This window comes from Schistocerca nitens, chromosome 2 (genome assembly GCF_023898315.1).
Source record: "Schistocerca nitens isolate TAMUIC-IGC-003100 chromosome 2, iqSchNite1.1, whole genome shotgun sequence".
NCBI classification, from domain to species: Eukaryota; Metazoa; Arthropoda; class Insecta; order Orthoptera; family Acrididae; genus Schistocerca; species Schistocerca nitens.
Window position 1 is genome coordinate 240,942,976 of NC_064615.1, and position 27,372 is coordinate 240,970,347.

General features: G+C 37.0%; 1 protein-coding gene across 1 annotated transcript in view; it reads right to left on the minus strand.

The window, feature by feature from the left end:
- Positions 1 to 4,720: 4,720 nt before the first annotated feature.
- LOC126235959 (protein 5NUC-like) overlaps positions 4,721 to 27,372 on the minus strand; it is a 260,942-nt gene continuing 238,290 nt past the window's right edge. Inside the window, exons 4-9 of the mRNA XM_049944931.1 lie at positions 22,055 to 22,252; positions 17,155 to 17,318; positions 9,043 to 9,139; positions 6,323 to 6,484; positions 5,096 to 5,296; positions 4,721 to 4,957 (exon numbers count right to left, since the gene is read on the minus strand). Coding sequence (XP_049800888.1) covers positions 4,776 to 4,957; positions 5,096 to 5,296; positions 6,323 to 6,484; positions 9,043 to 9,139; positions 17,155 to 17,318; positions 22,055 to 22,252 — 1,004 coding nt within the window. The 3' untranslated portion in view covers positions 4,721 to 4,775. The remainder of the gene's footprint in view (positions 4,958 to 5,095; positions 5,297 to 6,322; positions 6,485 to 9,042; positions 9,140 to 17,154; positions 17,319 to 22,054; positions 22,253 to 27,372) is intronic.

Sequence of the window (27,372 nt, forward strand, 5' to 3'; positions counted from 1 at the left end):
TTGTTTTATCAGAACGGCGGCAATAGCAGTGCTGTGTTACTGTAATATCACCAACAGAAGAAACAACCACAAAGAGGTCCCATGTCAGTAAGTGGGTTAAAGAATATGATCAAGAAATTTCAAGAAACAGGTGAATTAGGTGCAGCCGGGAGAGGGGAGGTGGCCCATTCCTGTGGCAGTTGTTGAAAAAGTTGCTGTAACTATAGCTGACTGTGCAGCACCTGCTTCAGTTCTGCAACCAGTGTCTGAACTGTGTCATAGAAATTCTCTCTTCCCAGGTTAACAGTTCAGAAGATTTTATAGTGCATTTTAGACTGGAATCCCTACGAGTTTCAGAATGCGTACCAAATGAAGCCCCAAGATAGGTTATAACTCCATGACTTTGTCCTTCACTTTTTAGCATGCATAGAAATGGATGACTTGTGGCCAGGAGACATTCTATGGACAAACAAGCAACATTTTACTCTTCACAGTGCCCTGAATGCATAAATCTATTGTATATGGGGTTCTGCTCTGCCACATGTTGTGCAGGAACATGTTCTGCACTCCGCTTATGTGACTGTGTTGTGGTTTCACAAGCTCCTTCTGTCTCTGGCTGTTTTTCTTCAAGGAGATGACACCTTGTGGGCCTTTTAGAGGCACAGTGACATCTACATGTTATAGAGACCGCCTTGTGAAACATGTGATTCCAGCTTTGCATAAAAGCAACTGTGTCCATGACACTATTTTTGTGCAAGATGGGATGACACATGTAGCTTTCCAGGAGAGAGATTTGCCTTGAGAAGCCTTCAGTAATGGCTGCAACATCTCTAGGCAGTTTCAAGATGTCTAGCCTTCTGGATGCAGCAAACCAAATCCATGTGACTTCCAGTTGTGGAGATATCTAAAAGGTCGTGTCTATCACGGATGTATCTGAACTCTTCCTGATATGAAGGATAGCATATAATGACATATCTCTCTAATTACACTGGATACATTGTGAGCAAATGTCAGCCATGCCTAGTTATGGATGCAGCAAAGTGCTGAGTCAGGAGACCATATTGAACACTTGTATCTTGTGACCACATTGTAATAAATGTGCTAGAACCACCAGTATCTTGTGTTTGATCATTCCTCCCGTTTCCAGCACCCGTATCACATTCTGACTGCTTACAGTGCCATATTTTCATCTGATTGCAGAAAGCAGAATTGTTATTTTTTTCATTGTACTCCATGAGCACACTGATTAATGAACATACTGCAATGTTTTAGCATCCTGTTACGTATATAGCCCACACTGCAGCACTCGGAACACTATCAGTTAAATGTTAATCACATGGTAGATTGTAATGATTTCCTTCCTGAGTATGAAGTAAACCTGTATATGAATGATTTTGTCACCCCATCTTACGAAGATAAGTTATGCTGAGTAACAACGAAAACTTTTCATTCTGCACATGTCAGCTTAAATGATAGGAATAAAACTACTTTCAAATCAAGCGACATCACAAGGTTCAGGGCATTTTTCTAAGTTGTTGCAGTTTTTCTAACCATTTGACATCTCAAGATGTGCAGTTCACCCATCTACCCAGTTCACTATATAGTCTGGCCTCAGCAGCCAGAGACTGTGATCAAGCATGTGCGAGTTACGTTTGCGGACATATGTGTTGTCTATTCCTATTCATAATGAATCCTTCTCCCATTATACCATTTTCTGCTGCTGTTGATGTCATACTATTGTTGTCTGACCAGAAATCCTTGTCTTCTTTCCATTTCTCTTCACTGATCCCCGCTATATCTAGACTGAACGATAGCATTTGTCTTTTCCGATTTTCTAGCTTCCTTGCCACATTCAAACTTCTGACGTTCCATGCACCAATGTGTCCTATGTAACCCTTTCACTGGTTATTCAAACTTTTTCTCATGGTCACTTTCCCCTTGGCAGACCCCCTCCCGGAAAGCTCACTTTCTGTCACTCTTTTTGTTGTGTCTATCTGTGACTGAGCATCTCCACTATATGGTAACAACTATCTTTTTCATAATATTGTTATGTTCTGGATTTTCCATGTTTGATTTCACTTTATAGTGGGCACTTCCTCACTCAGCGAAGTGCAAGTTTCTGAATGAATGGCCACTATGAGGTACCACTCTTATGTCATGTCTAACTGACAGTCACTTATAATGAGGTGTCTCTAACATTGTATGTTTTGGTTGTGGCAGATCTGGCACTGGAGAACATTTTTGGCTTCAATGCATAGCACGCTTTTGGGATTCCATTACATCATGAAGTGTGCTCCAACAGTTCATTAGTACCCTGTGTTGCCACTGACACACTTTGTATGCAGTTTGTACCTGGTTTCAGGAAGGTAGTTGGCTTTCTGGCCCACATTATCTTAAATCCGACAGCAAATCCGAGATTTTGCAAAACTCACTTGATTCCAATGGCCAAAAGGATGAGTTTAAAATTCAACTAGTCAGAGTAGAACAACAAGTTTACCCTTGCCTCATACAGTCAGTGGATTTTCACTGTTGGTGGTGGCTAGAAAGCCTGAGTGTCCTTTTTGGTTGTATGGAGACTTTACACAAATCATTAATGCACAAGCTGAAATTATTGCTTAAGCCTTCCCTCATCCTTTTTCTAAACTTTCAGAAGGAAAACTCTTTTTCTAAAATTGATTTAGTAGAGGCATATTTTCAGTCACCTCTTGACAAAGACTCAAGGAAGAAAACACAATTCGGACTGTATGAAGGTAGCAGATTGCATTTGGCCTGGCTGCTGTCCCCATCATCTTCCAAAGGCTTCTTGAACACGCTATTGTAGGGATTCTGTATTGTGTGAACTACCTTGATGATATTCTGGACACTGGTCGCATGACAGAAGAACATTTGCGCATTCTGTATTTTGTGGCTCTTGCGCAGAAATGCACTTTTCCAAATATGCTGTCTTTCAACCACTGGTCACTTATTTAGGTAATATTCTCAGTGGTGAGTGCCTTCGGCCCACCAAAGGAATTTTAGAGGCAGTTCAAAACAAGCCTATGCTCAATGGACCTTCAAGTGTTTCTAGGAAAAATGAATTACTATGAATGATTCATTTCCCAGGCAGCCCCCATAGCTCACACACCAAATCATACTCGTTGAAAGGGAATCTATTTCAGTAATCAGTGGAGTGTCATCTCTCTTTTCTGAAGTTAAAAATCAGTCACCCTATCACCGTCCTGCCTTGAGATTTACCAGTCACACTTCCTGTAGGTGGTTGCAACAGATGCATCCCCACAAGGCATTGGGGCTGTCCTCTCTCATAAGTTAAGAGTTTGATGCAGAGAGCCCAGCCACATTTTTGTCAGAAACACTTACTCCAGCTCAAGAACATTATCACAGTTAAAAAAGGAAGCATTGGCCATCATCTCTGGTGTCCACAAATTTTTCATTTTTGCATGGTAGAGTAGTTCATCCTATCACTGGCAATAAACTTCTCTTGCACTTTTTGGACATAATGCAAAATTGGCAGACTGTACAGCAGATCACCTTCATTGACAGAATCCCTGTTTGACAAATTTTCAGTACTCCATTTACTATCACACTTTTATTCATCATTCTAATGTGGCAGATCAGGATTCTGTATGCGATCATCAGGAGAGAGTTTGTTTTCAGTTAGATAGCCAAGTTGCTTGATGAGTTCCCTGTAGATTCCTGAGACTTTGCTACAGCTGATTTGATATGGAATCACATACACCTTTAAAGGAATTATATGAAGCTCTAATCAGCATTGTTCTTTTGAATTGATTAAGAGATGATCATCACAGTAGATGAGTGAGTGAGTGAAGTGTATGTTGTTAGGCCATGTTACAGTAAGATAAGATATAAATGTGAATACCATCATGATCTCAGAGCTGACAGAACCTATACAATGTAAACAGAGTTAGTAGTTGCTCTCTGCTTAAGTTCTGCTTTTAGGAATAAAAGAATCAAGAAAAACAAGCTAAATGACACACAGTTTATTTAAATGATACAAGAGATTATCAGGAAAGAAGTTTGGCACAGTATTTTACATTCTCTCAACTTGCTGAGTTGAAATATTCATTTTAATGAAGGCAACATGAATATCTTTGAGTCTCCATACACCACAACAAATTTTTCCACTGTGTTTCTTATGTTGTCCTTTGTCTACAGTGCACAAGAGAGGCATGGGAAAAACTATGTTTCATAGGTTTCTTTTGTAGGGATGGGGAGGAGGGAGGGGATGAGAGCAACATGATAGCATTGGGTGGATGAAAAATCATAAACTAAAAAAATTGCTGAAGCTCTACTAGGCCAAACAAAGAAAGTGAAGCTGACAACTAATTATCACACAAAAATTTCTTCCTGGAGTTTGATATTCTTATAAAGGCAACAACTTATGTCGAGGTAAGTCCACCTATATCACTGACTAAGAATAAGTGAGTGAGTGAGTGAGAGAGAGAGAGAGAGAGAGAGAGAGAGAGAGAGAGAGAGAGAGTGAGTGAGTGAGTACACAAGTACATGTATTATCAGTTACTTGGGAAATTTACTTTTTCTAAACAAATAGTTAATTTTCTCCCTTCTTTCAGAGACTCTACTAGTTTACTAGTCTAAAACATTCTCTCTATACATTTCCTTAATTGTACTTTATATGAGCAATAAGGAAGAGTGGAACAAGCATCTGTTTCGTCTGTAGAAATGAACTGTGTGTGGCTGTACAATCATAATAAAAGAAGAAATGTAACTCAACAACAATAACTTTTATTTGTATATTTCATAAGAAAGTTAAAAGTAATTTACATTAAAACTGAACAGTAAATACTGATTGCCGCAAGCATGTAATGCAGGAGTATTGTACTCCTAGTTCTTATTGCATGTGAAGGTGTGTCCGTTTCAAATGATATCCTGTCTTCTATGGCTGGGTACACAGGACTCTTCTGCTTTATGTAGTCAGCAACAATATCACTGTCAATATAATCTGTAAAATCATGTAAGCGAACATGTTAAACAATCTCACATTAACAAGCTTCATTTACAACTGGTATTTTCATGAATATTACACAGATGAAGGAAAATTTACATACTATGTTTAGTGCTGTTCTATCACACTACTTACCTAATGAAGATGATTCAATACTGTTTTCAAAAACTTTGTAATTATCACCTCCCTGTTTCATAAAAGCTGGAATGATGACACCATATATATCACTTTCTATCAAGGGAGAATAGGTGGGCACCCTGCACTCTCCACAGAGCACAAGCACTTCTTGTACTCTGGCACCCGCTGGCTTTTTGATGTTGTAAGTGACCTTCAGTCCTGTGGAGAGAGAGAAATAAAACTACACAAATTGACTGTCTATCTTATTTTTAAAATGATATCTAACTTCATATACATACAACGTCTGTCAGTATCTCAAGTAAGCTGGGAAACTGAACAATAATTATTTACACCTATCTTATTGTCTTTCTTATAAAAGAGCCTACAACCCTTGTAGAGGAATCAAGACCTACCTTTCTCTTACAATGCAACCATTATACCAGTGCTTTGTGTCTCATACTAAGAACCCACCCCTCATTGTAGATAGTGAGCTCTCTTTCCTGAGTAAGAGTTAATAAGTAGAGCCAAACAATATTATGAAAAGGATAGTTGCTACTCACCCTATATGATGAGTTGCAGATCGGCACCACAAAAAACCTGTCAGAAAGTGAGCTTTCAGCCAACTAGGCCTTCATCGGAAATAGATCTCTCTCTCTCTCTCTCTCACACACACACACACACACACACACACACACACACACACACACACACACACACACACACACACAGAGGAGCTAACGCATACATGACCACAGTCTCTGGCTGCTGAGGTCTCTGTGATTCAGCATCTCCTCTATATGGTGAATAGCAACTATCCTTTTCATAATATTGTTAGGTTCCATCCTGGGTTTTCCATTGTTTAAGTAGCACCTAAGATGGACCAGGAAATGCTTCATCACTAAATCTAGCACATACACCTGAACACTGCACAGCAAAATGAAAAACTGTATAGAACAATGACTATTATGTAGTACTGCAAACAGTACTGCTTGATCACTAATTAACTATGAGGGAAGACAGAATGCTAGCAGCTCAAAGTATTCCAATTCTTACTGATCTGGTACAAGGTTTTCACGTACCTACTCAAGAAAAAGTTTATATTTTGTCATTAGTGAACATATCTCCTGCTACTTATCACTATTAACATACGAATACTAAAAAGATTTCACAATTTTAGAAACCATATGAATTGCATTGATGATACAAAAACTAAACTTTGAGTGTGTAATTAGTTCAGAAATGTACCTGATAGTTGTGGAAAACTTCCAATTCCCCTTGTTGTAACTTCTTCATAATAATAAACTCCATTTTCCAAAGCAGCCAACAACTGTGATCCATTTATTTTTTCGAAGAATAAAGTGTTTTGAAAAGGCAACGTTGTTAATATATCTTCTTTGGTCACATTGCCTACAACAAATCATAAATATTGTGGTTAAAAATAAAATCCCATATTGTGCTGAATGAGCGGTGATAAGAAAAGAATACTTTCACATCCATTTTTCATTGTATGTAAATATAACTGTAAAAAAAGGGGGTCATATTTTTCACTGTAGGTAACTATAATTGTAATGAAAGGAATTAGCTTTTCTTTACACCATAAAATTTGTTACTGTTACCTCACTGGGAAAGAAGGAGGGGGGAATGGCTAACAATGTTTGGTCAAATTGTGAATATCACAAATAAATTAAATGGCTGACCAATACCTAACTCCAGCTGGCGTAACTTCCATTCAGCAAAGAAAAAATATATAACAGCAATTCTAGCCTTCAGAACCATGGAGTCTCTCTTCACAGAGAACAAATAAATTATACTGGGTGGATGACTCAGATGCCAGACTAAATAAGACCCACCTTGTATGAAGAGGAAGAAAGGTGAAAGTGAAGGAAGAGTAGGAGGTCAAAGAAAGTGCTTTAATGTGTACTGGGCCAGTTTCTTAGAAGAGAGGAATAGAGAGAGAAATAAACATGTATTAAATGAAAAACAAATCATAGCTAGTGGAAAGAATATTCCAAACTGGATGACAGAGATAAAGAGAATATGATATAGGAGGTAAATAATTAGAGAGAGAGGGGGGGGGGGGGGACAGAGGAAGTGGAACCTGATGGTATAAGAAGCTGAAGGAAGGAAGGAAGGGAGGAAGCAAAGAAGCTAAATGAAGGAAGGAAGCTGAAGGAAAGAGGGAAGCTGAAGGAAGAAAGAAAGCTAAAGAAATGAAGAAAGTCTACAAGCACTAAGATTCACTTGGCTGGCACTCTGAAACCACTCACAGTGTGACAGTCTGCATGGTAGCAGATTTTAGGTGGTGTGTAGAAAGTAGGGATGCTTCGCTCAGTAAAAGAAAGGACTTTTGTGGAGGCACTTGCATGAACTTGTTAGGGTTCCCTTGACCTTGTGCATGATTCTGCTAGTTTTTTTATCTATTTATGAAAGTCTGTCTTTAATTCTTATTCTTTTCTCCAATTGGTGCTTCTGCTTTTCATTTTTTCCATCCTCTCTCTAATCTCCAGTTTCCTCTTTCTGTTTTTACACCACATGCTATTTCTCTCTTCTCTGAACTGAATCTGGCTCTGAGAAAATTAAAATACTATCTTTGACTTTTCTCCTCATACAGGTTGACAGGCTGGGTTGCTTGCAGCCTGCGTTTAGTGTGTCACGGCCCCCCACGCCCAACTCCCAATTTCTTTCACATGTAAACTCTACCCATAAAATTATTTTCCCAAAAATCTGCACACAAAAAAGTGTTTTTTTTTCCTTTTTTTCTCGGGGTATCCAATCTTGGGTTCTATTGATCACAGAGATAAGGGGTCAAGTGTTTTGGGTAGCCCTTAGCCTAGTGACTATTTGTATACCTATTGGAAGAATAAGAATATTGTAGCTATCCTACAGTGCAGCATCAAAATTTAAACACTACACACTTCTTCAGCCCAGGCAAACTGGTCAAATCAGTTGTGGTCTAGAGTGGACCTTAGGCAGCTTATAAAAGCACCATTTGTTTGTATGGAGTTCCTGAGCAATCCCAAAAAGAACGCATTTTGGGCTTGAAAAGTATTGTGGGGATGACCACTTCTATAATTTCTATTCATGGCAGACATTTCAGTATCATTATCCATTACCAAGATACACAGGTTCAAAGTTACCATACTTATACGCATAAAATCTGGTCTGGGACATAAATGTAGTTTTAATGATGTAGTGAACACATGGAAAGGGGTTCTGAGGTCAGCAAACTAGGTTTTTAGTTAGCATTTTTTCACCAACAAAACTTTATGTTGCACTATCTCTGTATAATGTGTACTTCACACCTACACAAATTTGTCTAGTGTCATACTGCAGTGACAAGAAATGGGCCGAAAAGGGTCTTAACGTGCCTGAAAAGAGCTTAAAATGAGCACAAAAAACTGCATAAAACTAGAAAGACTGCAAATATATTTCTAATACCATTTTTACTCTTTTAAGATTTAAATCATAAGTTGGGCATTTTCAGTGAACTGCAATCAATGAGCTAAGTAATCAGAAAAAACAAAGCAAACAATTTTGTGTTAACCTTATATTATATACATATTTATTTGTTGTTTATATGTGGCAAAGTCAATTAATGTGTCAAAGTACATAAGTAAGTTGTCAAAACTTTATGAATTACACAATTTGTTATATATAAGCTGCACACCCTGCTTTAGCAGAGAGAAAAAGGGAATCAACAGAAAAATGCTCCTGTCTGAGTACAAGATACGTGAATACTTTCCTCTTCAAGAGACTCTGACAGAAAAGTGGGAGCCAGCTGTCTGAGGAATGAGGACTGAGGTTTTTATGTGTTTGTCACTTGTACTCAAAGTTGCAAATTTTAAAGGAAAGTACTGGTCAGCTTAGATCTCTCTGTGTGGATTTAACAGTTACCTGATTCATTCTGAGATGTTAATAATATATTATTATTATTATTATTATTATTAATGAATTCAATTTATTACCATCAGATGATGTATCTATAGATGATCGGATTCCACCACCATTGAATAATGCAATTGGTGCATTGGTCCACCCATTACCATGGTAGCTTTTAGCATTCTGTAATGAAGATTTAAATAATGAGTCTCCTAATGCCCCAATATATTACAATACTGATTTTTTGTATCAAATTAAAAATATTTATGAAACAGATATTAATTCTATTTAAATCTAGCAAAATAAACATAGAAAATGTAACATTATTGTACCACATTGTATGTGATGTTTAGCATCTACCTTATGATGAACAACAAGACTGAACTATAAAGAAAGAGAGAAGCAGCAGCTGAGTTGACATTTGCTTTTGTGAGAAATATAAGCAATCGATACAGACAACCACACAGTAAGTACAGGAGGCACTGAGTGGAGAACAGACACATAAACAAGAAACTGCACTTGTGGCTGAGCTTTCAGACTTGTGCTTCTTTGAAACTTCCTTCTCTGAGTTTATCTAAAATTTCACAAGTACAGTCACTGTGGAACTAAGAGCTAACTTATTTATACGCAAATCATTTGTACGTCAATTCAGTCATCACTCTGTTTCTTTTTGGGTTCTACACAACAAGGTCTTTAACCAGCAAACATTATAATTCTTGCAAGATACTTGATGGTATTATTGTATAAGTTATGTACTTCATTGATAGTATCAAATAAATACTTTAGTATTGTAGGAAGCCTTATTTTATATTTCCTTTCACCAGTTTTTGTTTCATTTCTCTCATGACTTCTGTCAAAATGATACTCTGCTTCATATAATTTAGGTAAGACTAGCAATTAGAGTGCAGTACAACAATATTCTAGTTTTCCTACCATTTTCTCCACCCTCATGAACCATAGACATTGCCAATATGGGGAGGCTTCCCTCCCTCAGCGATACAGATGGTCTTATACAGGTGCAACCACAATGGCGAGGTATCTGTGGAGAGGCCAGAGTAATCCATGGATCCTGAAGAGGGTCAGCAGAATTTTCAATAGTTGCAAGGTTAACAGTCTTGATAGTTGACTGATCTGGTCGTGTAATATGACCTTGCTGTATTGGTATTTCAAGTGGATTAACACAAGGGGAAACTACAGCTGTCATTATTTTCCCCAATGGCACATAACTCCACTGTATTGGTTAATGATGATGGCATCTTGGGTAAAATACTCTGGAGGTAAAATTTTCCCTCATTTTGATCTATGGGTGGGACTACTCCAGGAAGATGTCATCAGGAAAAACAAGATCAACACTCTTCACATCAGAACATGGAATGTTAGATCCCTCAGTCACATAGGTAGTTTAGAGAATTTTGAAGGGGAATGCTTTGGCTAAAGTTATATGTCTTGGGAATTAGAAAGTGTGATGGCAGGTAGAAAAGGACTTATGATCAGGTCAGTAAAGGGTTAGTAACACAAAATCAGTTAGGGGTGATTAAGGAGTAGATCTAACAATGAAGAAGAAAATAGGAATGTGTATGTAAGCTACTATAAACAGCATAGAGAATGCATTATCATTGAAAAGGTAGAAATTAGGCCAACACACACTACAGTAGTACAAGTTTATATGCCAACTTGTTCTGCTGATGTCGAAGAGATTGAAAGAATGTATGATGAGATAACAGAACTAGGAAAAACTTGCTCATGTAGCATAATTTGTAGCGCACTAGCTAGAAAGGCAGAAAAGTGAGCCCAACTTGGATCGAATTCATGTGGCAGATTGTTGATTGTGGCTGGTGCACCAGCTGGCATGGTTTTTATGCTGTTTCCCATGTTCATCCATAATTTCCACCTCAGAAAAGATGATACACAAACTGCTAATGTATGATCACACATAGAACAAAGTTTCCACAAATTACAGACAGCTTGCTTCCCTTCCTCCACAGCTTGCTTCCCTTGGGTAACTAGCAATTGTGATGACAGGAAGGGCATGTGGCAACAGAATTCAATAAAATTAAATTGCCAAATCTTGAGTACAGCAGACTCTGGCTTCTTCATATTACCATTAGGTAAGAAGAAGAAGCTACAGAACATGAAAACTGAATTGTGATGGGTAACTGGAATTCTACAGTAGGAAAAGAAAGAGAAGAAAAAATAGGGAAACTTCAACTAAGGGGGAATGGAATGAAAGAGGAAGCTGCTTGGTAAAATTTTGCATAGCACATAATTTACTCCATGCTAACACTTGATTTAAGAACTACAAAAAATGTTGTACATATGGAAGAGACCTGGGAACACTGGAAGATTTCAGATTGATTGTGCAATGGTAAGACTGAGATTATGAAGCCAGATTTTAAAATACAAGTCATTTCCAGGGACAGCTGTGGACTTCGACCACAATTTATTTGTTATGAACAGATTAAAGTTAAACACAATGCAAAAAAGGTAGGTATTTAAGGAGATGGGACTCAGATAAATTGAATGAACCAGAGGTGGTTGAGAGTTTCAGCATGGGTATTAGGCAATGTTGGATTGAAATAAGGGAAAGGAATACAATAGAAGACCAACGGGTAGCTTTGAAAATGAAACATTGAGGGCAGCAAAGGATCACATACATAAAGGAAACCAGTGAGAAATTTGCAAAAGGGAATTAAAGTTCAGGGGGAAGAAATAAAAACTTTGAGATTTGCTGATAAGGTTGTAATTCAATCAGAGATGGCAAAGGACTCGGATGAGCAGTTGGACAGAATGGATAGCATCTTGACAAGTGACTAAGAGTTGAATATCAACAATGGTAAAAAGAAAATGGTAGTCGAATTAAATCAGTTGATGCTGAGGCAATTACATTAGGAATTGAAACACTAAAAGTAGTCAGTGACTTTTGCTATTTTGTCAACAAAATAACAGATGATATCAAGTGTAGGGTGGATATAGCAAGAAAAGATTTTCTGTAAAAGTCAAATTCATTAACATCTAATATAAATTTAAGTTACTTTAGGCATAGCTGTTACTTTTCACAACTGTAGTCTGTATTTTAGAAAAATATTCATTCTTCAGTTGCACAAATATTTTTATTTTGTTTTACCAGTTTTGAGAGATTAATTTGTCATCTTCAGAACCCTAAAAAATTAGGAATATTATAAATCATAAGACCTTGGTCATACCTTGACGTAAAATACAAGAAGTGTATTATAGAAACTTAGTTAGTATTGGTTTAGCAGATGACAAATTAATTTGTTGAAACCAATAAATTGAAATAAAAATATCTGTGCAACTGACAAATGAATTTTTTTTAAAATTAAATTAACTGTTAGGAAGTTTTTTCTGAAGGCATTTGTCTGGAGCATAGATTTGTACCAAAGTGCAATGTGGGTGATAATCTGTGCAGACAAGAAGACAACAGAAACTTTTGAAATGTGGTGCTTTAGAAGAATGCTTACTTGCTTTTCCTGGAAGATCAAATAACTATTGAAGATGTACTAAACTGAATTGAAGAAGAAAAATGGTACACTTGCAGAGGCATACATGAATAGTCAATTCAATAATGGAGGGAAGTGGGGGGGGGGGGAATTGTAGAAGGGAACCTAGGCAGGGATACAGTAAGCAGGTACAAATGCATGTAGGTTACAGTATTTATGGAGTGATGAAGAGGCTATCACAGGATAGTCGCATTAAATCAATTTTCGAACTGAAGACCACACAACAACATTAAATAGCATGTTTCTAAATGGTAAAATTAGAAGTTAGATGTGCAGCTTTTAGTGAACATGTTTCCAATAATGCAAGGTGATCATTACTCCTTTCATCAACCACACAATTGTAATGCATGTATGATACACCTCATAACCATATGAAGGTCACTACCAGCTATGACTGCATTGTAGCCATCCTGTTGCTATGTGTAATTTTTGTATTTTCTTAGAAAAAGACAATATGCTGTGTGTCACACATATGCTGAATTTTGCTTAATTGTCACTGAACCAGCTTCACTTACTTTCATGGAATGGTTTCTCTTTAGTGGCCAGCTGCAAATAACTGCAATTCTTAGAGGAGTAACAATATTTATGCTTAAATGTAATTTTTGTACTTTATACGAAGAAATTACGAGTCCTGATCCTTATTATATGCATTTTTTTGTGTTTTATATATTCTTCAACTTCCATTTCCTCAGTGTACTTAAGTTTAGCCTTACAAAACCTTAATTTTGACTCTGTTCCCAGGTGAATCATAATGCTTATGCTTTATGTAATGTCATTATGAGAATAGCCATGGCTTTTCCTTGCTCTTATCTAAATAATTTTCTCATTTTTACTTATTATGAGTGATTGTCACAGAAATTATTTTTGTGCTTCAGGGAACTGAATTCCTATTGTGTTATAACTCTCAGAATTTGTTTGGTTCAATTTGCTGTTTTCTATAATTCAAGTTTAACCAACTTAATGGGAGATTTAAATCACTGCTGTCAGATTTTGCCACTCAAGTTAGATGGGTAATTTACCTGTGGGAAGTTTATCATCTTGTTATTTGCTGTTCCAAATTGAATTTTTGTATAATGAGGATCATTTCCATGGAATTGTTACATAATAGTTCTACTAGTGTCATTTTGAGCGTTGGTTTCTAAAGTAATTGATTTTTAAAAACCAACCACAGTAGGTCTGAGTTCTCTATTTTCTGTTAAAGCTGTGAGAAAATAGATTATTTATCATGTTCTTTTTTGGATTTTCATGGAGTTTGTTAATGTAATACTATGTTATAGGAGCTAGAATGATGCTGAGATATATGTTGCAATGTTACTGCAGTTTTATTGATTTTTTGTAAAAATATTATGGATTTAACTTTGAGCAAGTAATCTTGAAAATTCAACCTATTCCTAACAACATTATAATTTTGGATGAATTAATGTTGGAAGTCATTGATATTTACATTTCAATTCAGTTTTGGGTGACCTTTACTACTTGCATTCTGATTAACATTAACTGATGGAAGTAAAACAAAATATTGCTTGATGAAACTGAAATTCTAACCTTAGACACAATCAGGCATTGCAATAAATTCACTGGTGACAAGTGAAAATTTGTGCCAGACTAGGACTCGAACCCAGATATCCCACTTAATGCAAGTGGCTGCCTTAACCACTTCAGCTATCTGGAAATTCAGAACTCATCTCACACTACAGGCATAGTGTACGCTCATTGTTCACAGCCTCACCCAGATTCTCACAAGAGTTAAGACAAAGGGTGCATTTGCACTGAATGATAATTAATTGCTGTCAAGGTGACTGTACTGATATGTGTATGATGTGTCTGAAAGAACAGACACCACATATATTAAGTATTGCTTGTAAAGTTTAGCCCCAGTATCTAAACGCCATATTAATTTGTAACATTTTCCCCAAGGATGCCTCTAACATCAATCATATGAATGTTGTAGATGACTAATTGTACATGCTGCTTATGCTACTCAACTGCTATCGAGTGCCAATACCATCACCTCAGAGAGATCACAAATGAACTCTGTATATTCACTTCTAACTTGCCAACAGGCCCTTTGACATCATCTCTGAATTTATGTCTCAATAAACTCAGCCTCCACCATGGCCAATTTAACAGAAAAACTCTTTACTTGAGTCTGTTGTTAAGTGGAACTGGGCTACACCAGTGTAGAAAGGTGTGGACTTGCAGAATTGCTGCTACATATGCTACTGTTCATCATCAAAATTATTATATACCAATACTCAATGAATAAATTTACTTTAATATTAAATCTAATCGTTATGTTGACATACACACAGTTTTGACATGTTACCAAGTCTATGATGACAATACAAGGAAACAGGACACGAGGATTAAGTGTGTTCACTAAATGGAGGATGATTAATAAAACAAATTTACAGTAGTCTTTGAAAAAATTACAGGAATGAATGATAGGATACACAACTCACTATTAGGACAAAAACACAAGTTGCCTTGATCAAAAGAATACATGAATAGAGCATGTTTTGGTCACAAGAACATGACAGTGACACTGGTCCATGCTCATGGAGCACATAGTTCGCTCAGAGAATGAAGATAAAACCATTTTGTTTGCTTTGGACAAAGTCTGGAAGTTTTTTGTCTGAAGCATGGACTATAGCATCAGACTTCTTGCAGATATCACTATTCCTCTTATGGAGCACATTTTCAAATGTACACATCACTTAATTTTTGTCCTCCAGAAAGCTTCAGAAAAACACAGCTTTGATAGAGGCATTCTGAGTCTGACAATTGGTCATTTTCACCCTGTCAATGCTATTTCATGATATCAATATCATACACTCAAGTTCCCTACTGTGTCACAAGTAACATTACAGTCCTGCACACTTCAGTAAGGGAGAACGAGAAGATGAGTAGGGAACAACCACAGTTTTATCGTTCACAGACTCGTCATACTCATGGAGCTACAGTAAGAAGAAATGAAGCCAGATAGCACTGACATAACAGCAGTAGATTGATTTCTAATGTATGCAACCCACGACATTATACTCTAACTCACTCTGTTTATTATCTCTAGTGTCCAGTGACCACCAGAGCACCATTTGGCCACTGATGGGGGAGGAATTGTGCAGATAACCCAACATGTCTCATTGGTATTTCAAATTTTTATGTTATTTCTAATTTTTTACTTGAATATTCTCATGCATTTTGTTGTGGCTTATATGTGGAGTAGGACCTCATCTCAGCACAAGTTGTTTGTTCCTGTGGACCACACTGACAAACAAGCCACTATGCACCACTATGTTTACCCAGTAGCGAGTATGGGAGAGAATTCAAATGTTGGCAGCTGGCTGTCACATGGAGCATTGGATCCAGATAGGAACCTCCTCCTGGTGCAAGTTTTCAGTTAGCAATAACATGATCCATCTGCTACTTTCTATTATTTCTCAGACTTTGTCTGGACATATAAAGTAACATCTTTTATTGCCCATATAGAATGGCTCGCAGCCCCACTGGCCAACCTGGGTGCACCCATAGGTATTGTATCTAAATAATATATTGGAAATGCTGAGTCACAGATAGGCACAACAAAAAGATTCTCACAATTATAGCTATAATTGTGAGAATCTTTTTGTTATGCCTGTCTGTGACTCAGCATCTCTGCTGTATGGTGAGTAGCAACTTTCCTTCTCTAATATTTTACATTCCATCCTGCATTTTCCATTGTTTGATTTGAAGAATATATTGAGTTTAATTTTAATCCACTTTTTCACCAAAGTAACTCCCTTCAAATAACCACATCCCTACCTGTCGTAATGCCCCTTCCCCTCTACCCTGCACCTGAACAAGCAACTCTGATATTTTACAGTTCAATGCATTAGAAAACCTGCAAAAAATTCTATAGATAATTATTTTTATTTTTCAGCTTATAATCAGACTTTCATTAGTGAGAAAATAAGAATTTTTTTACTGAGTTAATTTGTTTTGGAGTCAGTTAATTAGATGAACCATCTAACTGTTCATTGTACATACCTCACCACCATAAAGAAACAGAAACCTCTTAAGATGATGAGATAAGCAAATTAGCATAGCCAACGAGAACATTCCTTGCCAAAAAAAATCCAAGTGTGTCAGAGAGAGCCTTAACTTGGAACAGAAATTTCTAATAACGGACATCTGGAGAACAACATTGCATGGAAAAGAATCAGACTGCAATAAAACTTGAAATGAAGAGCATTCACAGGTTTGAGTTGATGTGAGAAGGATAGTGGAAATGAAATTGGCTGATAAGATAGGAAATGAGGAGGACTTCCACAGAATTATCAAGGAAAAGTATATCTATGTAAAATACTACCTAGAAGAATGCAAGCATTCAGACAGGGAACAATTTCCAAGACACCAGATGGAGCCACAGAGGAACAACAATTGTAGGTTAAGGCAGAGAGTAGAATATATACAACAAATAACTGAGAACTATGGGTGCAGGAGATATTCTAAGGGAACAGATTGGCATAAGATGTGCAGTTGTGGTGGGATTTATGAAACCAATCAGGAGATCTGTGTAGGCTGAGACAATCAAACGTTTTCTCTGTTTGATGAGTGGTTGTCTTCAGTCATCATTCATGCAGTGTATTCAATTCAGTTTGTATTTCAAATTTGTCAAGTGTTAAAAAAAATGAAACTTACAGTGTAAACCATGGCATCTGTCACTAGATTCCCAAAGTTGCATTCAAATAAGCGACAATGTTCTGCAGCACCGTCAAGGAGCACCCGTGTTTTTCCTATAATCTCTTTTGTACTGTTGTCAACTTCTGCTCTCCACTCTTCCAATGCTTTTAGGATTTCACTGTCTGAAAGGAAAATAAAATATAAGTGTTATTCTTGCAGTACGATAATTTGTTCCAGTTGCATACTTCCTGCTGTTTTCATTCCTTCGAACCTTTGGATTTTGTACACATGATTATGGAATTTTTCAGAGTTAGAAGAGTATATTGAAAGGATGACTTGCAGCTTTTCACAATGTTCATTTTTCTTAAGTTTGTGTTGCGCTTTGAGGTTAAAAGCAATAGGTCACATATATAAATTAATAATAAATGGGAAGGTTGAGCTGAGTATCATGTTGATGGCTAATAGCAATGAAGTGGCTATACCAGGTAGGTGAGATGCTGCTGTGACCCATGTGACTGGATGTGATAGTGGTGGATGGCTGTGTTTCTGGTCTTCCAGATTCCCATATTGTTAAGTGCTCTGCACTGTCATTCACTTAAAAGCAACTTGGTAATGTGGCGAGAATCTGACTGTGCCAACATACGGGGTCTCACACATTCGCCAAAAACACTATAATTGTTTCCAGACAAGCCAGAACATATTAAACTCTGCTTTGAATTGATAATAAAGAAACAATTCCAACGAAATTATCACCACCCTTGTGCAGTGTTATTAATCTTTAAATGTAAAATTATTATGAAAAGGTAAGTTGCTCCTCACCATATAGCAGACACGCTGAGTTGCAGATAGGCACAATAAAAGGACCATCAAAAATAAAGCTTGGGTCAGTAAGGCCTTTGTCAACAATAGACGACAGACACACTCTGCTATACGGTCAGTAGCAACTTTCCTTTTCATAATATTGTTACATTTCATCCTGGATCCACTGTTTGATTTAAGTGAAAAATTTTTTATAACAAGTAAAAAGCACAGTGAAACTACATATATGTACTGTATGCCATATTAAAAGCATGAAGTCAGATACATAATGACCAAATTAAACATACTAAAACAGACAAATAATCTGTTTTAAATAAAATATTATATTACTACTAGTGAGTGACAAAACAGAGTTCTCTACAGTTACATCACAAGATTATCGTCTGCATGAAAGATTTATAATACTGAGGCTAATTGTTTATTTAATAAGAAATTTGTGAATCTACATTTATAAAACATCCATTTGAACCATGTAGTGAGGAATTAGCAAAATGAATAATTGTGCTCAGCTGTTAGCAGTCATAATTCTAACGTGTGCAATGAATAAAATATAATTTAATGTCACTAATTTGACATTGTGCAACTAAAAAGATATGATATTGAACTGTAATTGTTCAAACTTATTAGTTGTACATATTTAGAATATTAAAAACCTGTATAGGCTTGTATGCGTGGAATTGTAGTCAGGTACAGTCACTCTTTTGACTCAGATAATAGTTCATGTGAGCGAGCAAGCAGGGTCTTTTGGTCACTATTCTTGATTAAGATTTATTTGTTCATTTGTTTGCTGTCCATATAAAAATCAGTTTTCAGACATTGTCATAGATTTTAGTTCACATACACAAAGGTTTAGTTAACATACATAAGTGCACACACTGATACAAACAGTGAAGATCAGAAATTATCATTTTTGGTTACAAAAACAAACTTTGCTATATATGCTGTTTTACAAAGAGACTTTACAACTTGAAATATATCTGCATACATTGACACAGTGTGTGAAGATAAAAAATTATCATTTTTGTGTTGAAAAAACAAACTTATGCTATACAACTGTTTTACAAAGGGATATTACAACTTGAAATCTTCTACTGAATGACAGCTTTTCTCCATTAATAAATGCTTCAGTTTATTCTTTAAAGTGTTTAAATTAGCTGTCTTGAGATCAGATGGAAGTCAGTTATAAAAGATGGTTCCTATCGTATGTGGGCTACCTGTATTGTATGTGGACTAGAGCTCGAGCAACTTATGAGCTGTGTGTGTTTTAAAATGCTCATCCTAAACAACTATTTGTTTTCTTGTCTTTCATCCAAATCTTGTTGTACACAGAGTTAAAATAAAAATTGAAGTGATTACATGGCATTGATAGGCCGGAGGCCCCATCCAAGGAAGTTCGGTCACCAAGCTGCAAGTCTTATTTCAGGTAACACCACATTGTGCGACTTGTGTGTTGGTGATGATGAAATCTCTAATCCAGCCAGTAACTGAACTTGGGACCGCTGCATAGTAGGCAAACATGTTACCACTCAGCTAAGTAGGCTAATGGCTATACACACAGTGTACAGTAAGCAGTATATACCTAAAACTGTCAAAATGCTACCCTACAATATCCCACATGTGATAGTCTATAGTCTGATGATTATAATGGTATATTTATTGTAAATCTCATTAATTAAGAGAAATTGGTGATCAAAGTTGTTACAACAGTGTACTACATGAAAATTGGTGTGAGCTAATCAGTATTTTCGAGAGGACTGAAACTACTCATTAGAAACCTGATTTCATTCTTTCCAACAACTAAATTTGTTTTCTCAGAAACTAATTAACTTAAATAATATTCATAGTTAAAGTTTGGCCACTCTCAAAATTACTTTTGGCATTTGACCCATTATGCTTGTACTTGTGAGGCATGCTTGGGTATTTCAGCCGGTAAAGCACTCGCCCACAAAAGGCAAAGATCCCAAGCTTGAGTCTCAATCTGGGACACAGTTTTAATCTGCTAGGAAGCTTCTCCCTAGTCTACATTTGACAACATTCCTGCTACCTGTAAGACATTTTATTTATGTGGGTAGTTTGTTAAAGAGTTTTATATTGCTTATTTCACTCCTGATAACATTCACACTGCAAACACAAATTTATTTAGGTATTTCAGCAGTTCTGTTGTAAACTCCTCTCAACATAGTTTTAACCCCAAGAATTTAACACTGTCAACCTCTCCCATCTGTATGTCCTCATCTTACACACATGCCATCTAATCAAATGTATCCAGACAACACTATGTCATGAGAGGCAGACCCACCATTGCAGAGGGAGGCAGGGGGCTGTATGTTGTTGCCAGAGAAGCAGAAACAGCAGAGTGTGTTAGTCAAGAGAGCCCAGTGACTTGGAATGTGGACTTGCCATTTGATGTCACCTGAGTAACAAATCCATCATGGACATTTTAACCCTTAAAAAGGTCCCCAAGTCAACTGTCTGTGACATGATTGTGAAGTGGAAATGTGAAGGAACAATGACAGCCAAACCAAGCCCAGACAGATGTCATGTACTGATGGATAGGGACCATACAGCACTGCTGAGGACAATCATAAAAAGTCAGATGAAATCAGTGGAAGGAACCAATCATGAATTCCAAAGTGCTACCAATTGTCCAGCTAGCACAGTCACTGTGTGTGAGGAGCTAAAAAGAATGGGGTGGAATGATCTAGCAGCTCCTCATAAGCAACACATTTCTGTAAGCAACACGTGAAGTGGTGTAAAGAGCAATGCCACTGGGCAGTGGATGATTGGAAATGAGTGATTTGGAGTAATGAATCATGCTACACCTTGTAGCAATCTGATGGAAGCATTTGGGTTTGGCAAATGCCCAGAGAGTGTTACCTGCCATCGTGTGTAGTGCCAACGCTGAAGTATGGAGGAGGTGTTATTGTATGGGAATGTTTTTTTGTGGTTAGGTTGTGGTTCTTTTATCTTACTGCACTGTGTACTACATACAGCAGAGGAACAGTTCAGATATGATGATTGCTTAAATCAGCATGACAATGCATCCTGTCATAAAGCAGCATCTCTGAGGCAATGGTTTGTAAGCAATAACATAGAACACTTTTGAGATGAGTCAGAACACTGACTTCACTCTAGACGCAAACCATCCAACATCACTACCTACTCTTTTTTTTGGCTCTTGAGGAAGAATGAGCTGCCATTCCTCTACAGACATTCACACATGTTATTGAAAGTACCCTCAACAGTGTTCAAGCTATCACAAAGTTGAAGGGTTGACACATTGAAGGGTTGATGCACCCCATATTAATGTCCACTAATATAAGACCAGATATTTTTGATCAGATACAGTATGTTGGGTGGAAACCTCTTGCAGGTATTTAACCACTTACAGTTAATTTTTTAAAAGTTTAATGATACTGAATTGACTAAAAATCTTTATATTTATATTTTTCTTTTCCCCATCTCCCTGCCCTACAACACACACACAATGGTGTGTTTTTCTGATGAAGGCTATGGCCAAATGCTTTATGGAAATGTCTTTTAATGATGCCTGTCTGCAACTTACGTGCCTTCTTTATGCTAAGCAGCAATCTATCTTTTCCTACATTACGATATTCCTATGTGCATTTTCTATTGTTGATTTTACTTTCAGTGACACTACATACTGGTGAAATTGTCTTTCTTGTACAACATCAAGCTCAGTATGTTAGTTACTGATGGTGTTACAGAGTGATATGTGACCAAGTACTTTGTATTGACTGTAATAGGTATGTTCTCCACTGTTACTATGTTGTTATAATGTACTGCTTTCAATATTCTGCCTTATATCCTATGCTTCTCGCCACAGCTCTGATAACAGGGTTCTCCCAGAATGAACTATAAGATAAATAAAATTATTTTTGTGATCAAGGCAAGCATTATATCATTTAGTGCCAATAGGCTGTGAGATCTCATTACAGCTTTTTTTGTCTAAAATGATATTTCTTAATTAATACAGTAAACATGTAATAAGTACTACCTTAGCTGAAAATGCATCTTTGTGCTTGCATACACACAAATAGAAAGAAAGAAATTGGAGAAGGAAGGGATGCGTACTCACCTTCTTCCACTGATGAATTAAGTAGCACCGGATTCCCCGTAAATGATTTCAGTTCTCCATTCTGATCAAATACCACTGATAAATTTCCCAGGTATTTAGTATATGCATAGGCTTGGACAACAGGAACTTTTTTCCCAGATGGCTGAGTGATTATTTTAGGATACAGATCCACAGGAACTTCACTATCTGGAGCATCACCTATGGAAAATATATTGAAGAATTAATGTTATTTATTTATTACATACAAGTGCAGAAAGTTTAAAAATTGCTATCAAAAGTAACAGAAGAGCTAATAAAATATTGGTGCTCCACCTAAATTGAAGTTCATCTTGTGTATGTAGTTACTAGAAGTAGTTCAGTTTCATGCTTAGGACACAATAGCATCTGTGTTTGTAGTTGAGGAGTAAAAAAGAGCTAAGGAGAAAAAGTATCCATCTTCCTTAGGACTACCCCATAAAATATTTTTCACAATTTCTTCTGCAGTTGAATTGAATTGTAGTATTGAAAGTTTAACATTAATACTTGCTTATGAATGTGTTTATTAGTTGTGTCAAACTCTCACACTCTTCAATAAATATAGCTTTCTTGTTATATTTAAAAATAAAGATGATGTGACTTACCATACGAAAGTGCTGGCAAACACATACATACACACAAAATTCATGCTTCCACAACATTTGTAAATGTCTGCTTGTGTCTGTGTATGTGCGGATGGATATGTGTGTGTGTGTGCGAGTGTATACCTGTCCTTTTTTCCCCCTAAGGTAAGTCTTTCCGCTCACGGGATTGGAATGACTCCTTACCCTCTCCCTTAAAACCCACATCCTTTCATCTTTCCCTCTCCTTCCCTCTTTCCGGACGAAGCAACCATTGGTTGCGAAAGCTTGAATTTTGTGTGTATGTATGTGTTTGTTTGTGTATCTATCGACCTGCCAGCGCTTTCGTATGGTAAGTCACATCATCTTTGTTTTTAAATATATTTTTCCCGCGTGGAATGTTTTCCTCTATTATATTCATATCATAGATTTCTTGTTAGTTATATATATATATTACTCATGGTGGATGTGATTATCATGGTAACAACTTGCCATTATGTAATAACATAAATTTTGGCATAATTTAACCACTGCTGAAGATCTGTCACAGTCCAAAATAATTCTTGGTCTACCATAAAAAACACCATACGTTAAATCTCAATATATTTGCAGCTGTTTAGTGTCTATTGCTTTCCTTTTTATGCATGAAACAATTAACCAGAGTCGTAAAAAGAAAAGGATGTGACTAGTAGTGTGAAAACAAAGACAGCAATTCTTCAAGCAACTGCCTCTACCAGAATAGAAAGGAATATTTGTCAGTCCTTAAAAATCTGATGTTCAATATAAAGTATAGTATTTTCGAAATACAAAATTGTCAACACAGTGACTAAGTATGAAGCAATAGCTAATAGTATAACAAACTTGGTTGCAACCAGAATTTATAATTTAGTAAGTTGCACATGCTGACAACACTAAAGTCCCTAGCAGTTCATAGGTGACGTTCTCTATTCAATAATAACAGCAAGAAGCTTTTTGTCTGGTGGTACCATCTACTACAACTATTAAAGTCGGGATCCCAGATTTGATTCGAGCTACTGTTTGGATTTTGAATAACAATCGTAAGTCTTGGCAGCTGAAGAGTTGCAGTACATAGAATCACCAACTACCTACCGGTGACCTTGTCAAAAGAGGGTAGAGTAGTGCATTGAGGTTTACAACACCCTCTTGCCCTGGGGGTGGTAAACTACCTCTAAAAGCAGGAGAATCAGTAATGAACAATGCTATGAGGATGCTGAAAGTAAGGAAAGATGACACAGTGTATTCGCAGGACAAGCAGGCTTCCAAAAATAATCTTATGATGACCACTTCCCTTGCAAATAATATCAGAGTAAATCAGTCTCTCATTCACATCTCTGCGTGGGGACTACCATAGGGAAGATTATGAAGAGGGGAACATATAAACCTAGCATTCTCCAGTATAAAGTATGTTGTGTAAGAAATCTGAATTTTGTAGAGAAACTGGAGAATATGAAAAGAGATGTGCAGGCTAAAGTTAGGCTTAATAGAATTACTGAGCTGAAATGGGAAGAGAAGAGAGATTTCTGGTTAGAATATCATAGAACAAAAGCAAACTGATGTTTTTCATTTATTATTAAAGAGTAGCAATAACAACATCAGTAAATGGTGTAACAGGCATTGACATTATTATCAACAGAAAGATGTGTAACAGGCTGACTTACTTTGAGCAACACAGTGAACAAATTACTGGATAATGATTAAAACTAGCCATTATTGTACAGAGTTGCATACTCTCATCACAAGCTCTAATGATTCTGAAACTGAGAAAATGTGAGGAAATAAGGGAAATGAAGAAATATATGAAGGAGGATGAGAATTTGACAGTGTTATAATATCAAGTTGAACACATATATTTGAAAGACGACACAATACATGTAAGTCACAGAGTGAGTAGACAATGTAAGACATGGGTACACGGTAACAGTCAAATCAGCACTGAGTCCAAGTCTAGCGGCCGCTGGCTGGCTGCTTAGGTGGCACGGCTGCTGCATCGCTGGCAGACAGTGCTGCATGTAGGGGACGCACGTAACTGCGCGGCAGCACTTTGAAAGATCGGCGAGTCACAACAGATAGTATTTATGAGACTGGATTCCTATGACAGTGGAGGGAAGAGAATGGAATAGTAAGGAAGGTTAACTGGAGAATATGATGTAAGGGAGAGGAATGAGAGGGAAGAGTGTCTCACAGAAGTAGTCTTAGGTTGCAGGTGGTTGTAGCAGACACATTCTTCCAAAATCAGAAGGGAGAAAGGTACCTTAGGAGGAGACTAGGAAACACAAGGAGATATGAAGTGGACTTCATCTTGCATTAGAAAATAGTAACAAAGGAAAACAGCACTGAGTTAGGATGGAAGAAAGCTGTCAGGCAAAATCAAACAATGGAAAATCCAGGATGGAATGTAACAATATAATGACAAGGACAGTTGCTACTCACTATATAGTGAAGATACTGATTCGCAGAAATCCACAACAAAAAGCAAGGATAGACAACAACTTGGAAATTAAATATTACAGTGAAAAGCATGCACAGATACCCATACACACTCAGACTGTAACTTTGGCAAGATGAACAGCAAGCTTAAATTCAAGAAGATAGAAAGGAGTATGTAATGAAATGGAATACTGAAAATTATGTATGAGTGAGGCATAATGGACATTTTCTGAGACAGTAAATAGTACCCTATGTGAAAATGTCAAGAGTAGATCAATAGAAAAGAAGTGGAATATAATAAAGACTGAAATAATTAAGTTAGTATAGGACCATAGTTATGGCAAAAATGTAGGAGAAGGAGCTACAGATGGTACAAGAAATTTTGGAGCTTATAGATGAAAGAAGAACATATAGGAAACTTAAACATGAAGTAAAAATGCAACTGTATATAGGTTTCCTAGAAATGAAATTTACAGCAAGTGCAAACAGGTTAAGTCAGAACTGATGTGAGTAACACATACAGCTACTGATTGGAGGAAAAACTGACACGATATACAGGGAGATAAAATGTAACTTCAGAGGAGTAAAATGTAAAGGTGTTAACCTGTAAGATGCAGGTAAAAAAACCTCTATTAAAAGCAGAAGGAAAGGCAGACAGATAACAAGAGTACAATGAAGACCTATACAATGGTCATGAACAGAGCTGATGTGAAAGAAATGGGACTGAACATTTCCCTATATTTTACTTCATGCCTTTCTTATGCAAACATATTATTACCCCAAGCAGTGTGGTCAGGCAGAAAGTTTGTGGTACACTGTAGCACTCGTCATGATCACTTCACTTGCAGCACACAATATCCACGAATTCACCCAACCACCAGACCCCAGTTAAACTACATTCAGGAAAAAATTTCCACCATTTTACCTACAGATTGATCCACTACTTCCCTACACATTTCCTCTGTCATAATTTCATGTCAGCCAGTTATTTTACGACATGCTGTGATCACTAGTGGAGAACCATCCTACTACTCATAATACAATTTGCTCCCACAGTGCTTAGAGCCATTTGAACCAAAGTACAATTTGATCCTGCATTTTCATTTCTCAGATATTGAAATAGCTATTCACAGTTGTCTTTACAGCCCTCTAATGCTGTCATTTGTCCATTTTCCATGTCTGTTTCATATTTTTTCTAGTTTTTTTTCATTTTTCCCTAATAAAATACAACCCAATTTTACCTCCAATAATCCTCTAGTGTTTAGTGTCTAGGCATCTGTCACTGATGTCATTTATATTCTTTTTCTTCTCTCTAGTGGTATCCCATCCCACATGGTCCCCAATTCCATTTATGACTGTTTACAGCCATTATGTATTTTTGCACCTGCTTCAAGTTAAGAAAAATCTAGATTCCTTCAGCAAAAGGCATTAGATACAGGACTGCAACACCCGCATCAAAGAAAGTGCAAATGTATCATCCTCTCGACCATCCAAGATACGAGATACCTTCTGGACGATTGCCCTCAGAATGTTCAGATCACTACCCATGGAAGTGTATGTCCTGCCACAAGAGGGATCCAAGAAAAAATTTTCAAGAGGCTTAAAACTACATCATCTGTACTCCATCCAGGAGTTTTTTTGACTTTGAGGAAAGTGAATGGATTTACTGAATTTTCTCCAAAACTAGTAAATCTGTTGCAGAACTAAAATGTCAGTGGTAGATGAAATGTATCTATAGTAAAGCACTTAATCTGTTCAATTTTTTTGTAATGTTACACATTATTTGTATTGTAATATATAAGTTTTGTAATTTTTGATTCTGTCTATCCAGCCAAGGCTGGTGAATGACACAGCCATGGTAATAAAGGGTAGTAATATCTAAGTCAGTTCAGAAAAGTACGAGGTGGAGTCCAAAATTTTTGGGATGGCACTGCCATCTGGAGAGTAGGAGTACTAGATCTTTCCACCCCTAAGTGGCGAGAGCTGCATATCTGATGAGTCAGTGTGTGGAGTGGCATTCAGCTGGGAGGACATGTTGCATGTCCACAGTGATTTCCGTAATACTCTGTGTTTGGTGTGTGGCAATTTTGCGATGGATCCATGAACAGAACAGCTGATGATCCAACCTTCTTGTCACGAGTTATCACCAGCGACGAGAGCTGGATTTACGGTTATGACCCAGAGACAAAGCAACAATCTTCCCAGTGGAAGAGCCTGGGCTCTCCAAGACCCAAAAAAGTGAGACAGGTGAAGAGGATGATCATCGTTTTCTTT